Raw genomic sequence first — 17,258 nt, forward strand, 5'->3', positions numbered from 1 at the left:
AAATTTGAGTGTAAAACTGATTAGGTCTGCGCAATGTAACAGACCATCTATGTACCAAGTTTTATTGAAATGTGACCAGATTTTAACCCCAAACTAATCAGATTTATACATTGTCCTAGAGCATCTTTGTGTGCTTTGCACACGGGAGTCAAAAATATAACTACAAGCAATGCTCAGGGTGGTTCCCATTATGATGAACTGATATTTCAGTCACATATCTTGTCGTACAACAAACTTATAGCACCAGTTGCATGTCCCTATCTGCACCAATTTTTAAGATATTACAGTTATGCATATTAAGGTTACATTGCCATATATAGTCATCGGAAACCATGAGTCATATCACATAAATTTCAAACCAAAACTAATCAGGGTTGTGTATTACCCCAGAGCATCTATGTGACATGTAAATACATATACTTTTTCTTACCTGATCCTCTATATTATTATCAATATGTAATCAAAGAAAGCTTAGAAAAAACTCCCATGTGTTGAGAGTATTCGAGACACATTAAATATAATTCAAAATTACTTGTACTTGATTGAGATTTTGATGGAAAAGCTGAAAATTAATAATGCAAATCAGAAAATTCATACAGTATGAACAACTTGAGTGTAAAACTAATGAGGTCTGCGCAATGTAACAGACCATCTATATACCAAGTTTTATTGAAATGTGATTGGAACCCAACAAAAATTATGAATTATTATGCTAATTAGGGAATTAATATAAACAGATTTTAACCCCAAACTAATCAAGTTTGTACATTGTCCTAGAGCATCTTTGTACTAAGTTTCATTGAAATGGAATAATTAGATATCAGTGTGATAGCTTAAAAATGGTTAATTATGCAAATTATTTAATTAATATGTACAGATTTTAACCCACAATGATTCAGGTCTGTCTATTGTCCTACAGCATCCATGTACAAAGTTTCATTGAAATGTGATGATTAGTACTTGAGAAATCAGTGTGAAAGCTGAAAATTAATTAATTATGCAAATTAGGTAATTAATATGCACAATTATTTACCCTAAAACTAATCAGGTCTCTGGATACTCCTAAAAGATCTATGTATCAAGTTTCATTGAAATGTGATGATTAGTACTTGAGATACCCGTGAAAAAGCTGAAAATTAACTACCGTAACTATGCAAATTAGGTGATTAATATGCACAAATATTTATCGCAAAACAATCAATCTCTGCATAGTCCTCAAGTATCTATGTACAAAGATTCATTGAAATGTAATGCTTACTACTTGAAACATCAAAAGCTGAAAATAATTAATTATGCAAATTAGGTAATTACCGGTAATATTATAATATCACCCTAAAAACTATCAGGTCTGTGCAGTGTTCTATGACATCTATGTACCAAGTTTCATTGAAATGTGAGGATTAGTACTTGAGATATCAGCGGAAAAACCGAAAATTGACTAATCATTATGCAAAATAGGTAATTAATATGCACAATTATTCACCCTAAAACTAATCAGATCTCTGGATAGTCAGAAAGAATCTATGTACCAAGTTTCATTGAAATGTGATGATTAGTACTTGAGATATCTGTGTAAAAGCTGAAAATTAACTAATTATGCAAATTAGGTGATTAATATGCACAAATATTTATCCCAAAACAATCAATCTCTGCATAGTCCTTGAGTACATCAAAAGCTGAAAATTAATTAATTATGCAAATTAGGTAATTAAAATTATAATATTACCCTGAAAACTATCAGGTCTGTGCAGTGTCCCACACACACACATACATACATACATACACACTAACTGCAAAGACTCCCATTTTGTGCTTCGCACATGGGAGTCAAAAATGTTGACAAAATTACAGCATACCTTCAGAAGATCAAAGTATTTATCAATTGCTTTTTTTTCTTGTGGAAACTTATCCAAGAGACTTTGTTTGAACTCATCCTTGCCACCGTACATTGGATAATGTCTTGCTTTTTCGTTGTCTCCAATTACAACTGTATCGTAGGGTTCTACAACACCAGTCCATTGCAGCTGCCCGTCAGTAATGTGATCAATATAAACCTTGAAATTAGTCAAATTTCTCATTCCTCCAATATAGTGGATACCTAAAATGGGAAAAAACAAGCAAGTCAGGAAAACTTGATCATGCCATTTTGTATTTGTTAGAGAATATCAAACTATTATTCTACATCTACAGATAAACAGAACAGAATCTTTGATGCAGACAACCCTCAATATACAAATTAACCTACTAGGTAAAATTGTTTTTTAAAGTTTGAAATATACATAGCTCCAGTGATATTCCAACGTGAACAGAAGGCGATATATCAATGCTGATATATTGTTTTCTCAACTTAATAAAATAATCTAGTCAATTTGTTCAAAAAATCAAATAGCAGCCTTGCGTCAATAACATATTTTAAAGGTGAAACTGAACAAATGAAAAAATTACATTGATGAAAAAAAAATTAAACAAGGACAGAAATATTATTTATTTCTTTATATATCATGTGAAATGTATCAAGCAACTAATATTTTTTTCAAATTGATATTAAAATTGTTTTCCCCGCAATACTCATATTCAAAATACAATTTCTACACAGTTTTAAGATACTTTACCAAAATGAAATTCATACCACTTTTCACTACCAATAAAAGACAACATCCACCAGTAGGGGCTGTACACATACAATGATAAGATATCTTACCCACATCAAATTCATATCCCTTGTCAATAAATGTATGACATCATTCACCAGTCAGGGTTGTACACATACAATGTTAAGATATCTTACCCACATCAAATTCATATCCCTTGTCAATAAATGTATGACATCATTCACCAGTTAGGGTTGTACACATACAATGTTAAGATATCTTACCCACATCAAATTCATATCCCTTGTCAATAAATGTATGACAACATCCACCAGTTAGGGTTGTACACATACAATGTTAAGATATCTTACCCACATCAAATTTATATCCCTTGTCAATAAATGTTTGACATCATTCACCAGTCAGGGTTGTACACATACAATGATAAGATATCTTACCCACATCAAATTCATATCCCTTGTCAATAAATGTATGACATCATTCACCAGTCAGGGCTGTACACATACAATGTTAAGATATCTTACCCACATCAAATTCATATCCCTTGTCAATAAATGTATGACATCATTCACCAGTCAGGGTTGTACACATACAATGTTAAGATATCTTACCCACATCAAATTCATATCCCTTGTCAATAAATGTATGACATCATTCACCAGTCAGGGTTGTACACATACAATGTTAAGATATCTTACCCACATCAAATTTATATCCCTTGTCAATAAATGTATGACATCATCTACCAGTTAGGGTTGTACACATACAATGTTAAGATATCTTACCCACATCAAATTCATATCCCTTGTCAATAAATGTATGACATCATTCACCAGTCAGGGTTGTACACATACAATGTTAAGATATCTTACCCACATCAAATTCATATCCCTTGTCAATAAATGTATGACATCATTCACCAGTCAGGGTTGTACACATACAATGTTAAGATATCTTACCCACATCAAATTTATATCCCTTGTCAATAAATGTATGACATCATTCACCAGTCAGGGTTGTACACATACAATGTTAAGATATCTTACCCACATCAAATTCATATCCCTTGTCAATAAATGTATGACATCATTCACCAGTCAGGGTTGTACACATACAATGTTAAGATATCTTACCCACATCAAATTTATATCCCTTGTCAATAAATGTATGACATCATTCACCAGTCAGGGTTGTACACATACAATGATAAGATATCTTACCCACATCAAATTCATATCCCTTGTCAATAAATGTATGACATCATTCACCAGTCAGGGTTGTACACATACAATGTTAAGATATCTTACCCACATCAAATTTATATCCCTTGTCAATAAATGTATGACATCATCCACCAGTCAGGGTTGTACACATACAATGTTAAGATATCTTACCCACATCAAATTCATATCCCTTGTCAATAAATGTATGACATCATCTACCAGTTAGGGTTGTACACATACAATGATAAGATATCTTACCCACATCAAATTTATATCCCTTGTCAATAAATGTATGACATCATTCACCAGTCAGGGTTGTACACATACAATGATAAGATATCTTACCCACATCAAATTCATATCCCTTGTCAATAAATGTATGACATCATCCACCAGTCAGGGTTGTACACATACAATGTTAAGATATCTTACCCACATCAAATTCATATCCCTTGTCAATAAATGTATGACATCATCCACCAGTCAGGGTTGTACACATACAATGTTAAGATATCTTACCCACATCAAATTCATATCCCTTGTCAATAAATGTATGACATCATTCACCAGTCAGGGTTGTACACATACAATGTTAAGATATCTTACCCACATCAAATTTATATCCCTTGTCAATAAATGTATGACATCATTCACCAGTCAGGGTTGTATACATACAATGTTAAGATATCTTACCCACATCAAATTCATATCCTTTTTCAATAAATGTATGACAACATCCACCAGCCTGGTCATGTTGTTCTAATACCAATACTTTCTTTCCTGCTCTGGCTAAGAGGGAAGCAACTGAGAGACCTCCAATACCACTACCAATGACAATAGCATCTAAGTTATCTGGAACTTTCTTTGCAACAAAACCTAGAACAGAAATAGTGGATTATAAACAAGACCTAGCAATGTTAATGCTGAGACAGCCACACATGAAATATTAGCACTAAGACACATCAGCAGTGTGATTGCTAAGACTAGCCATAATAGCAGTGTGATTGCTAAGACTAGCCATAATAGCAGTGTGATTGCTAAGACTAGCCACAATAGCAATGTTAATGCTGAGACAGCCACACATGAAATATTAGCACTAAGACACATCAGCAGTGTGATTGCTAAGACTAGCCATAATAGCAGTGTGATTGCTAAGACTAGCCACAATAGCAATGTTAATGCTGAGACAGCCACACATGAAATATTAGCACTAAGCCACATCAGCAGTGTGATTGCTAAGACTAGCCACAATAGCAATGTTAATGCTGAGACAGCCACACATGAAATATTAGCACTAAGACACATCAGCAGTGTGATTGCTAAGACTAGCCATAATAGCAGTGTGATTGCTAAGACTAGCCACAATAGCAATGTTAATGCTGAGACAGCCACACATGAAATATTAGCACTAAGACACATCAGCAGTGTGATTGCTAAGACTAGCCACAATAGCAATGTTAATGCTGAGACAGCCACACATGAAATATTAGCACTAAGACACATCAGCAGTGTGATTGCTAAGACTAGCCATAATAGCAGTGTGATTGCTATGACTAGCCACAATAGCAATGTTAATGCTGAGACAGCCACACATGAAATATTAGCACTAAGACACATCAGCAGTGTGATTGCTAAGACTAGCCATAATAGCAGTGTGATTGCTAAGACTAGCCACAATAGCAATGTTAATGCTGAGACAGCCACACATGAAATATTAGCACTAAGACACATCAGCAGTGTGATTGCTAAGACTAGCCATAATAGCAGTGTGATTGCTAAGACTAGCCACATTAGCAATGTTAATGCTGAGACAGCCACACATGAAATATTAGCACTAAGACACATCAGCAGTGTGATTGCTAAGACTAGCCACAATAGCAATGTTAATGCTGAGACAGCCACACATGAAATATTAGCACTAAGACACATCAGCAGTGTGATTGCTAAGAATAGCCATAATAGCAGTGTGATTGCTAAGACTAGCCACAATAGCAATGTTAATGCTGAGACAGCCACACATGAAATATTAGCACTAAGACACATCAGCAGTGTGATTGCTAAGACTAGCCATAATAGCAGTATGATTGCTAAGACTAGCCACATTAGCAATGTTAATGCTGAGACAGCCACACATGAAATATTAGCACTAAGACACATCAGCAGTGTGATTGCTAAGACTAGCCACAATAGCAATGTTAATGCTGAGACAGCCACACATGAAATATTAGCACTAAGACACATCAGCAGTGTGATTGCTAAGAATAGCCATAATAGCAGTGTGATTGCTAAGACTAGCCACAATAGCAATGTTAATGCTGAGACAGCCACACATGAAATATTAGCACTAAGACACATCAGCAGTGTGATTGCTAAGACTAGCCATAATAGCAGTGTGATTGCTAAGACTAGCCATAATAGCAGTGTGATTGCTAAGACTAGCCACAATAGCAATGTTAATGCTGAGACAGCCACACATGAAATATTAGCACTAAGCCACATCAGCAGTGTGATTGCTAAGACTAGCCACAATAGCAATGTTAATGCTGAGACAGCCACACATGAAATATTAGCACTAAGACACATCAGCAGTGTGATTGCTAAGACTAGCCATAATAGCAGTGTGATTGCTAAGACTAGCCACAATAGCAATGATAATGCTGAGACAGCCACACATGAAATATTAGCACTAAGACACATCAGCAGTGTGATTGCTAAGACTAGCCACAATAGCAATGTTAATGCTGAGACAGCCACACATGAAATATTAGCACTAAGACACATCAGCAGTGTGATTGCTAAGACTAGCCATAATAGCAGTGTGATTGCTAAGACTAGCCACAATAGCAGTGTGATTGCTAAGACTAGCCACAATAGCAATGTTAATGCTGAGACAGCCACACATGAAATATTAGCACTAAGACACATCAGCAGTGTGATTGCTAAGACTAGCCATAATAGCAGTGTGATTGCTAAGACTAGCCACAATAGCAATGTTAATGCTGAGACAGCCACACATGAAATATTAGCACTAAGACACATCAGCAGTGTGATTGCTAAGACTAGCCATAATAGCAGTGTGATTGCTAAGACTAGCCACAATAGCAATGTTAATGCTGAGACAGCCACACATTAAATATTAGCACTAAGACACATCAGCAGTGTGATTGCTAAGACTAGCCACAATAGCAATGTTAATGCTGAGACAGCCACACATGAAATATTAGCACTAAGACACATCAGCAGTGTGATTGCTAAGACTAGCCATAATAGCAGTGTGATTGCTAAGACTAGCCACAATAGCAATGTTAATGCTGAGACAGCCACACATGAAATATTAGCACTAAGACACATCAGCAGTGTGATTGCTAAGACTAGCCATAATAGCAGTGTGATTGCTAAGACTAGCCACAATAGCAATGTTAATGCTGAGACAGCCACACATGAAATATTAGCACTAAGACACATCAGCAGTGTGATTGCTAAGACTAGCCATAATAGCAGTGTGATTGCTAAGACTAGCCACATTAGCAATGTTAATGCTGAGACAGCCACACATGAAATATTAGCACTAAGACACATCAGCAGTGTGATTGCTAAGACTAGCCACAATAGCAATGTTAATGCTGAGACAGCCACACATGAAATATTAGCACTAAGACACATCAGCAGTGTGATTGCTAAGAATAGCCATAATAGCAGTGTGATTGCTAAGACTAGCCACAATAGCAATGTTAATGCTGAGACAGCCACACATGAAATATTAGCACTAAGACACATCAGCAGTGTGATTGCTAAGACTAGCCATAATAGCAGTGTGATTGCTAAGACTAGCCACATTAGCAATGTTAATGCTGAGACAGCCAAACATGAAATATTAGCACTAAGACACATCAGCAGAGTGATTGCTAAGACTAGCCATAATAGCAGTGTGATTGCTAAGACTAGCCACATTAGCAATGTTAATGCTGAGACAGCCACACATGAAATATTAGCACTAAGACACGTCAACAGTGTGATTGCTAAGACTAGCCACATTAGCAGTGTGATTGCTAAGACTAGCCATAATAGCAGTGTGATTGCTAAGACTAGCCATAATATCAGTGTGATTGCTCAGACTAGCCATAATAGAAGTGTGATTGCTAAGACTAGCCATAATAGAAGTGTGATTGCTAAGACTAGCCATAATAGAAGTGTGAATGCTATGACTAGCCACATTAGCAGTGTGATTGCTAAAACTAGCCACAATAGCAGTGTGATAGCTAAGACTAGCCACATTAGCAGTGTGATTGCTAAGACTAGCCACATTAGCAGTGTGATTGCTAAGACTAGCCACAATAGCAGTGTGATTGCTAAGACTAGCCACATTAGCAGTGTGATTGCTGAGACTTGCCATATTAGCAGTGTGATTGCTGAGACTAGCCATAATAGAAGTGTGATTGATATGACTAGCCACATTAGCAGTGTGATTGCTAAGACTAGCCATAATAGCAGTGTGATTGCTGAGACTAGCCATAATAGAAGTGTGATTGATATGACTAGCCACATTAGCAGTGTGATTGCTAAAACTAGCCATAATAGTGTGATTGCTAAGACTAGCCACAATAGCAGTGTGATTGCTAAGACTAGCCACAATAGCAGTGTGATTGCTAAGACTAGCCACAATAGCAGTATGATTGCTAAGACTAGCCATAATAGTGTGATTGCTAAGACTAGCCATAATAGTGTGATTGCTAAGACTAGCCACAATAGCAGTGTGATTGCTAAGACTAGCCACATTAGCAGTGTGATTGCTAAGACTAGCCACATTAGCAGTGTGATTTCTAAGACTAGCCACATTAGCAGTGTGATTGCTAAGACTAGCCACATTAGCAGTGTGATTTCTAAGACTAGCCACAATAGGAGTACAATTGCTAAGACTAGCCACATTAGCAGTGTGATTGCTAAGACTAGCCACATTAGCAGTGTGATTGCTAAGACTAGCCACATTAGCAGTGTGATTGCTAAGACTAGCCATAATAGTGTGATTGCTAAGACTAGCCACAATAGCAGTGTGATTGCTAAGACTAGCCAGAATAGCAGTGTGATTGCTAAGACTAGCCACAATAGTAGTGTGATTGCTAAGACTAGCCATAATAGCAGTGCGATTGCTAAGACTAGCCACAATAGCAGTGCGATTGCTATGACTAGCCACATTAGCAGTGTGATTGCTGAGACTAGCCAGAATAGCAGTGTGATTGCTAAGACTAGCCACAATAGTAGTGTGATTGCTAAGACTAGCCATAATAGCAGTGTGATTGCTAAGACAAGCCACAATAGGAGTATGATTGCTAAGACTAGCCACATTAGCAGTGTGATTGCTAAGACTAGCCACAATATCAGTGTAATTGCTATGACTAGCCACAATAGCAGTGTGATTGCTAAGACTAGCTACATTAGCAGTGTGATTGCTAAGACTAGCTACAATAGAAGTATGATTGCTAAGACTAGCCACATTAGCAGTGTGATTTCTAAGACTAGCCACATTAGCAGTGTGATTGCTAAGACTAGCCATAATAGTGTGATTGCTAAGACTAGCCACAATAGGAGTGTGATTGCTAAGACTAGCCACAATAGGAGTGTGATTGCTAAGACTAGCCACAATAGCAGTGTGATTGCTAAGACTAGCCACATTAGCAGTGTGATTGCTCAGACTAGCCACAATAGCAGTGCGATCGCTATGAATAGCCACATTAGCAGTGTGGTTGCTAAGACTAGCCACATTAGTAGTGTGATTGCTACAAATAGCCCGTTAGCAGTGTGATTACCAAGACTAGCCATAATAGCAGTGTGATTGCCAAGACTAGCCATAATAGCAGTGTGATTGCTAAGACTAGCCATAATAGCAGTGTGATTGCTAAGACAAGCCACAATAGGAGTATGATTGCTAAGACTAGCCACATTAGCAGTGTGATTGCTAAGACTAGCCACAATATCAGTGTAATTGCTATGACTAGCCACAATAGCAGTGTGATTGCTAAGACTAGCTACATTAGCAGTGTGATTGCTAAGACTAGCTACAATAGAAGTATGATTGCTAAGACTAGCCACATTAGCAGTGTGATTTCTAAGACTAGCCACATTAGCAGTGTGATTGCTAAGACTAGCCATAATAGTGTGATTGCTAAGACTAGCCACAATAGGAGTGTGATTGCTAAGACTAGCCACAATAGGAGTGTGATTGCTAAGACTAGCCACAATAGCAGTGTGATTGCTAAGACTAGCCACATTAGCAGTGTGATTGCTCAGACTAGCCACAATAGCAGTGCGATCGCTATGAATAGCCACATTAGCAGTGTGGTTGCTAAGACTAGCCACATTAGTAGTGTGATTGCTACAAATAGCCCGTTAGCAGTGTGATTACCAAGACTAGCCATAATAGCAGTGTGATTGCTAAGACTAGCCATAATAGCAGTGTGATTGCTAAGACTAGCTACATTAGCAGTGTGATTGCTAAGACTAGCCACATTAGCAGTGTGATTGCTAAAACTAGCCACATTAGCAGTGTGATTGCTAAAACTAGCCACATTAGCAGTGTGATTGCTAAGACTAGCCATAATAGCAGTTGATTGCTAAGACTAGCCATAATAGCAATGTGATTGCTAAGACTAGCCACAATAGCAATGTTAATGCTGAGACAGCCACACATGAAATATTAGCACTAAGCCACATCAGCAGTGTGATTGCTAAGACTAGCCACAATAGCAATGTTAATGCTGAGACAGCCACACATGAAATATTAGCACTAAGACACATCAGCAGTGTGATTGCTAAGACTAGCCACAATAGCAATGTTAATGCTGAGACAGCCACACATGAAATATTAGCACTAAGACACATCAGCAGTGTGATTGCTAAGACTAGCCATAATAGCAGTGTGATTGCTAAGACTAGCCACAATAGCAATGTTAATGCTGAGACAGCCACACATGAAATATTAGCACTAAGACACATCAGCAGTGTGATTGCTAAGACTAGCCATAATAGCAGTGTGATTGCTAAGACTAGCCATAATAGCAGTGTGATTGCTAAGACTAGCCACATTAGCAATGTTAATGCTGAGACAGCCACACATGAAATATTAGCACTAAGACACATCAGCAGTGTGATTGCTAAGACTAGCCACAATAGCAATGTTAATGCTGAGACAGCCACACATGAAATATTAGCACTAAGACACATCAGCAGTGTGATTGCTAAGACTAGCCATAATAGCAGTGTGATTGCTAAGACTAGCCACAATAGCAATGTTAATGCTGAGACAGCCACACATGAAATATTAGCACTAAGACACATCAGCAGTGTGATTGCTAAGACTAGCCATAATAGCAGTGTGATTGCTAAGACTAGCCACATTAGCAATGTTAATGCTGAGACAGCCACACATGAAATATTAGCACTAAGACACATCAGCAGAGTGATTGCTAAGACTAGCCATAATAGCAGTGTGATTGCTAAGACTAGCCACATTAGCAATGTTAATGCTGAGACAGCCACACATGAAATATTAGCACTAAGACACATCAACAGTGTGATTGCTAAGACTAGCCATAATAGCAGTGTGATTGCTAAGACTAGCCATAATAGCAGTGTGATTGCTAAGACTAGCCATAATAGCAGTGTGATTGCTAAGACTAGCCATAATAGAAGTGTGATTGCTATGACTAGCCATAATAGAAGTGTGAATGCTATGACTAGCCACATTAGCAGTGTGATTGCTAAAACTAGCCACATTAGCAGTGTGATTGCTGAGATTAGCCACAATAGGAGTGTGATTGCTAAGACTAGCCACAATAGCAGTGTGATAGCTAAGACTAGCCACATTAGCAGTGTGATTGCTAAGACTAGCCACAATAGCAGTGTGATTGCTAAGACTAGCCACATTAGCAGTGTGATTGCTAAGACTTGCCACATTAGCAGTGTGATTGCTGAGACTAGCCATAATAGAAGTGTGATTGATATGACTAGCCACATTAGCAGTGTGATTGCTAAGACTAGCCATAATAGCAGTGTGATTGCTAAAACTAGCCACATTAGCAGTGTGATTGCTGAGACTAGCCACAATAAGAGTGCGATTTCTAAGACTAGCCACATTAGCAGTGTGATTGCTAAGACTAGCCATAATAGTGTGATTGCTAAGACTAGCCACAATAGCAGTGTGATTGCTAAGACTAGCCACAATAGCAGTGTGATTGCTAAGACTAGCCACAATAGGAGTATGATTGCTAAGACTAGCCATAATAGTGTGATTGCTAAGACTAGCCACAATAGCAGTGTGATTGCTAAGACTAGCCACAATAGGAGTGTGATTGCTAAGACTAGCCACATTAGCAGAGTGATTGCTAAGACTAGCCACATTAGCAGTGTGATTTCTAAGACTAGCTACATTAGCAGTGTGATTGCTAAGACTAGCCACATTAGCAGTGTGATTTCTAAGATTAGCCACATTAGCAGTGTGATTTCTAAGACTAGCCACATTAGCAGTGTGATTTCTAAGACTAGCCACATTAGCAGTGTGATTTCTAAGACTAGCCACATTAGCAGTGTGATTGCTAAGACTAGCCACATTAGCAGTGTGATTGCTAAGACTAGCCACATTAGCAGTGTGATTGCTAAGACTAGCCACATTAGCAGTGTGATTGCTAAGACTAGCCATAATAGTGTGATTGCTAAGACTAGCCACAATAGGAGTATAATTGCTATGACTAGCCACAATAGCAGTGTGATTGCTAAGACTAGCCACAATAGCAGTGTGATTGCTAAGACTAGCCACAATAGCAGTGTGATTGCTCAGACTAGCCATAATAGTGTGATTGCTAAGACTAGCCACAATAGCAGTGTGATTGCTAAGACTAGCCAGAATAGCAGTGTGATTGCTAAGACTAGCCACAATAGTAGTGTGATTGCTAAGACTAGCCATAATAGCAGTGCGATTGCTAAGACTAGCCACAATAGCAGTGTGATTGCTATGACTAGCCACATTAGCAGTGTGATTGCTGAGACTAGCCAGAATAGCAGTGTGATTGCTAAGACTAGCCATAATAGCAGTGTGATTGCTAAGACTAGCCACAATAGTAGTGTGATTGCTAAGACTAGCCATAATAGCAGTGTGATTGCTAAGACTAGCCATAATAGTGTGATTGCTAAGACTAGCCACAATATCAGTGTAATTGCTATGACTAGCCACAATAGCAGTGTGATTGCTAAGACTAGCCACATTAGCAGTGTGATTGCTAAGACTAGCCACAATAGGAGTATGATTGCTAAGACTAGCCACATTAGCAGTGTGATTTCTAAGACTAGCCACATTAGCAGTGCGATTTCTAAGACTAGCCACATTAGCAGTGTGATTGCTAAGACTAGCCATAATAGTGTGATTGCTAAGACTAGCCACAATAGGAGTGTGATTGCTAAGACTAGCCACAATAGGAGTGTGATTGCTAAGACTAGCCACAATAGCAGTGTGATTGCTAAGACTAGCCACATTAGCAGTGTGATTGCTCAGACTAGCCACAATAGCAGTGTGATTGCTATGAATAGCCACATTAGCAGTGTGGTTGCTAAGACTAGCCACATTAGTAGTGTGATTGCTACAAATAGCCCGTTAGCAGTGTGATTACCAAGACTAGCCATAATAGCAGTGTGATTGCTAAGACTAGCTACATTAGCAGTGTGATTGCTAAGACTAGCCACATTAGCAGTGTGATTTCTAAAACTAGCCACATTAGCAGTGTGATTGCTAAGACTAGCCATAATAGCAGTTGATTGCTAAGACTAGCCATAATAGCAATGTGATTGCTAAGACTAGCCACAATAGCAATGTTAATGCTGAGACAGCCACACATGAAATATTAGCACTAAGCCACATCAGCAGTGTGATTGCTAAGACTAGCCACAATAGCAATGTTAATGCTGAGACAGCCACACATGAAATATTAGCACCAAGACACATCAGCAGTGTGATTGCTAAGACTAGCCATAATAGCAGTGTGATTGCTAAGACTAGCCACAATAGCAATGTTAATGCTGAGACAGCCACACATGAAATATTAGCACCAAGACACATCAGCAGTGTGATTTCTAAGATTAGCCACATTAGCAGTGTGATTTCTAAGACTAGCCACATTAGCAGTGTGATTTCTAAGACTAGCCACATTAGCAGTGTGATTTCTAAGACTAGCCACATTAGCAGTGTGATTTCTAAGACTAGCCACATTAGCAGTGTGATTGCTAAGACTAGCCACATTAGCAGTGTGATTGCTAAGACTAGCCACATTAGCAGTGTGATTGCTAAGACTAGCCACATTAGCAGTGTGATTGCTAAGACTAGCCATAATAGTGTGATTGCTAAGACTAGCCACAATAGGAGTATAATTGCTAAGACTAGCCACAATAGCAGTGTGATTGCTAAGACTAGCCACAATAGCAGTGTGATTGCTCAGACTAGCCATAATAGTGTGATTGCTAAGACTAGCCACAATAGCAGTGTGATTGCTAAGACTAGCCACAATAGCAGTGTGATTGCTAAGACTAGCCAGAATAGCAGTGTGATTGCTAAGACTAGCCACAATAGTAGTGTGATTGCTAAGACTAGCCATAATAGCAGTGCGATTGCTAAGACTAGCCACAATAGCAGTGTGATTGCTATGACTAGCCACATTAGCAGTGTGATTGCTGAGACTAGCCAGAATAGCAGTGTGATTGCTAAGACTAGCCATAATAGCAGTGTGATTGCTAAGACTAGCCACAATAGTAGTGTGATTGCTAAGACTAGCCATAATAGCAGTGTGATTGCTAAGACTAGCCATAATAGTGTGATTGCTAAGACTAGCCACAATATCAGTGTAATTGCTATGACTAGCCACAATAGCAGTGTGATTGCTAAGACTAGCCACATTAGCAGTGTGATTGCTAAGACTAGCCACAATAGGAGTATGATTGCTAAGACTAGCCATAATAGTGTGATTGCTAAGACTAGCCACAATAGGAGTGTGATTGCTAAGACTAGCCACATTAGCAGTGTGATTTCTAAGACTAGCCACATTAGCAGTGCGATTTCTAAGACTAGCCACATTAGCAGTGTGATTGCTAAGACTAGCCATAATAGTGTGATTGCTAAGACTAGCCACAATAGGAGTGTGATTGCTAAGACTAGCCACAATAGGAGTGTGATTGCTAAGACTAGCCACAATAGCAGTGTGATTGCTAAGACTAGCCACATTAGCAGTGTGATTGCTCAGACTAGCCACAATAGCAGTGTGATTGCTATGAATAGCCACATTAGCAGTGTGGTTGCTAAGACTAGCCACATTAGTAGTGTGATTGCTACAAATAGCCCGTTAGCAGTGTGATTACCAAGACTAGCCATAATAGCAGTGTGATTGCTAAGACTAGCTACATTAGCAGTGTGATTGCTAAGACTAGCCACATTAGCAGTGTGATTTCTAAAACTAGCCACATTAGCAGTGTGATTGCTAAGACTAGCCATAATAGCAGTTGATTGTTAAGACTAGCCATAATAGCAATGTGATTGCTAAGACTAGCCACAATAGCAATGTTAATGCTGAGACAGCCACACATGAAATGTTAGCACTAAGCCACATCAGCAGTGTGATTGCTAAGACTAGCCACAATAGCAATGTTAATGCTGAGACAGCCACACATGAAATATTAGCACCAAGACACATCAGCAGTGTGATTGCTAAGACTAGCCATAATAGCAGTGTGATTGCTAAGACTAGCCACAATAGCAATGTTAATGCTGAGACAGCCACACATGAAATATTAGCACTAAGACACATCAGCAGTGTGATTGCTAAGACTAGCCACAATAGCAATGTTAATGCTGAGACAGCCACACATGAAATATTAGCACTAAGACACATCAGCAGTGTGATTGCTAAGACTAGCCATAATAGCAGTGTGATTGCTAAGACTAGCCACAATAGCAATGTTAATGCTGAGACAGCCACACATGAAATATTAGCACTAAGACACATCAGCAGTGTGATTGCTAAGACTAGCCATAATAGCAGTGTGATTGCTAAGACTAGCCACAATAGCAATGTTAATGCTGAGACAGCCACACATGAAATATTAGCACTAAGACACATCAGCAGTGTGATTGCTAAGACTAGCCATAATAGCAGTGTGATTGCTAAGACTAGCCACATTAGCAATGTTAATGCTGAGACAGCCACACATGAAATATTAGCACTAAGACACATCAGCAGTGTGATTGCTAAGACTAGCCATAATAGCAGTGTGATTGCTAAGACTAGCCACAATAGCAATGTTAATGCTGAGACAGCCACACATGAAATATTAGCACTAAGACACATCAGCAGTGTGATTGCTAAGACTAGCCATAATAGCAGTGTGATTGCTAAGACTAGCCACATTAGCAATGTTAATGCTGAGACAGCCACACATGAAATATTAGCACATCAGCAGAGTGATTGCTAAGACTAGCCATAATAGCAGTGTGATTGCTAAGACTAGCCACATTAGCAATGTTAATGCTGAGACAGCCACACATGAAATATTAGCACTAAGACACATCAACAGTGTGATTGCTAAGACTAGCCATAATAGCAGTGTGATTGCTAAGACTAGCCATAATAGCAGTGTGATTGCTAAGACTAGCCATAATAGAAGTGTGATTGCTATGACTAGCCATAATAGAAGTGTGAATGCTATGACTAGCCACATTAGCAATGTGATTGCTAAAACTAGCCACATTAGCAGTGTGATTGCTGAGATTAGCCACAATAGGAGTGTGATTGCTAAGACTAGCCACAATAGCAGTGTGATAGCTAAGACTAGCCACATTAGCAGTGTGATTGCTAAGACTAGCCACAATAGCAGTGTGATTGCTAAGACTAGCCACAATAGCAGTGTGATTGCTAAGACTAGCCACATTAGCAGTGTGATTGCTAAGACTTGCCACATTAGCAGTGTGATTGCTGAGACTAGCCATAATAGAAGTGTGATTGATATGACTAGCCACATTAGCAGTGTGATTGCTAAGACTAGCCATAATAGCAGTGTGATTGCTAAAACTAGCCACATTAGCAGTGTGATTGCTGAGACTAGCCACAATAGGAGTGCGATTTCTAAGACTAGCCACATTAGCAGTGTGATTGCTAAGACTAGCCATAATAGTGTGATTGCTAAGACTAGCCACAATAGCAGTGTGATTGCTAAGACTAGCCACAATAGCAGTGTGATTGCTAAGACTAGCCACAATAGCAGTGTGATTGCTAAGACTAGCCACAATAGGAGTGTGATTGCTAAGACTAGCCACATTAGCAGTGTGATTGCTAAGACTAGCCACATTAGCAGTGTGATTTCTAAGACTAGCCACATTAGCAGTGTGATTGCTAAG

The 17,258-nt window shown here is 38.6% G+C and overlaps 1 protein-coding gene across 1 annotated transcript in view; it reads right to left on the reverse strand.

Moving 5' to 3' along the window:
* LOC100372363 (all-trans-retinol 13,14-reductase-like) overlaps positions 1–17,258 on the reverse strand; it is a 48,750-nt gene that overhangs the window by 5,639 nt on the left and 25,853 nt on the right. The window contains exons 2-3 of the mRNA XM_085501213.1: positions 4,529–4,711; positions 1,857–2,098 (exon numbers count right to left, since the gene is read on the reverse strand). Of these exons, the coding sequence (XP_085357339.1) occupies positions 1,857–2,098; positions 4,529–4,711 (425 nt within the window). The remainder of the gene's footprint in view (positions 1–1,856; positions 2,099–4,528; positions 4,712–17,258) is intronic.

Source organism: Saccoglossus kowalevskii, chromosome 7 (assembly GCF_978046115.1).
Source record: "Saccoglossus kowalevskii chromosome 7, keSacKowa6.1, whole genome shotgun sequence".
NCBI classification, from domain to species: Eukaryota; Metazoa; Hemichordata; class Enteropneusta; family Harrimaniidae; genus Saccoglossus; species Saccoglossus kowalevskii.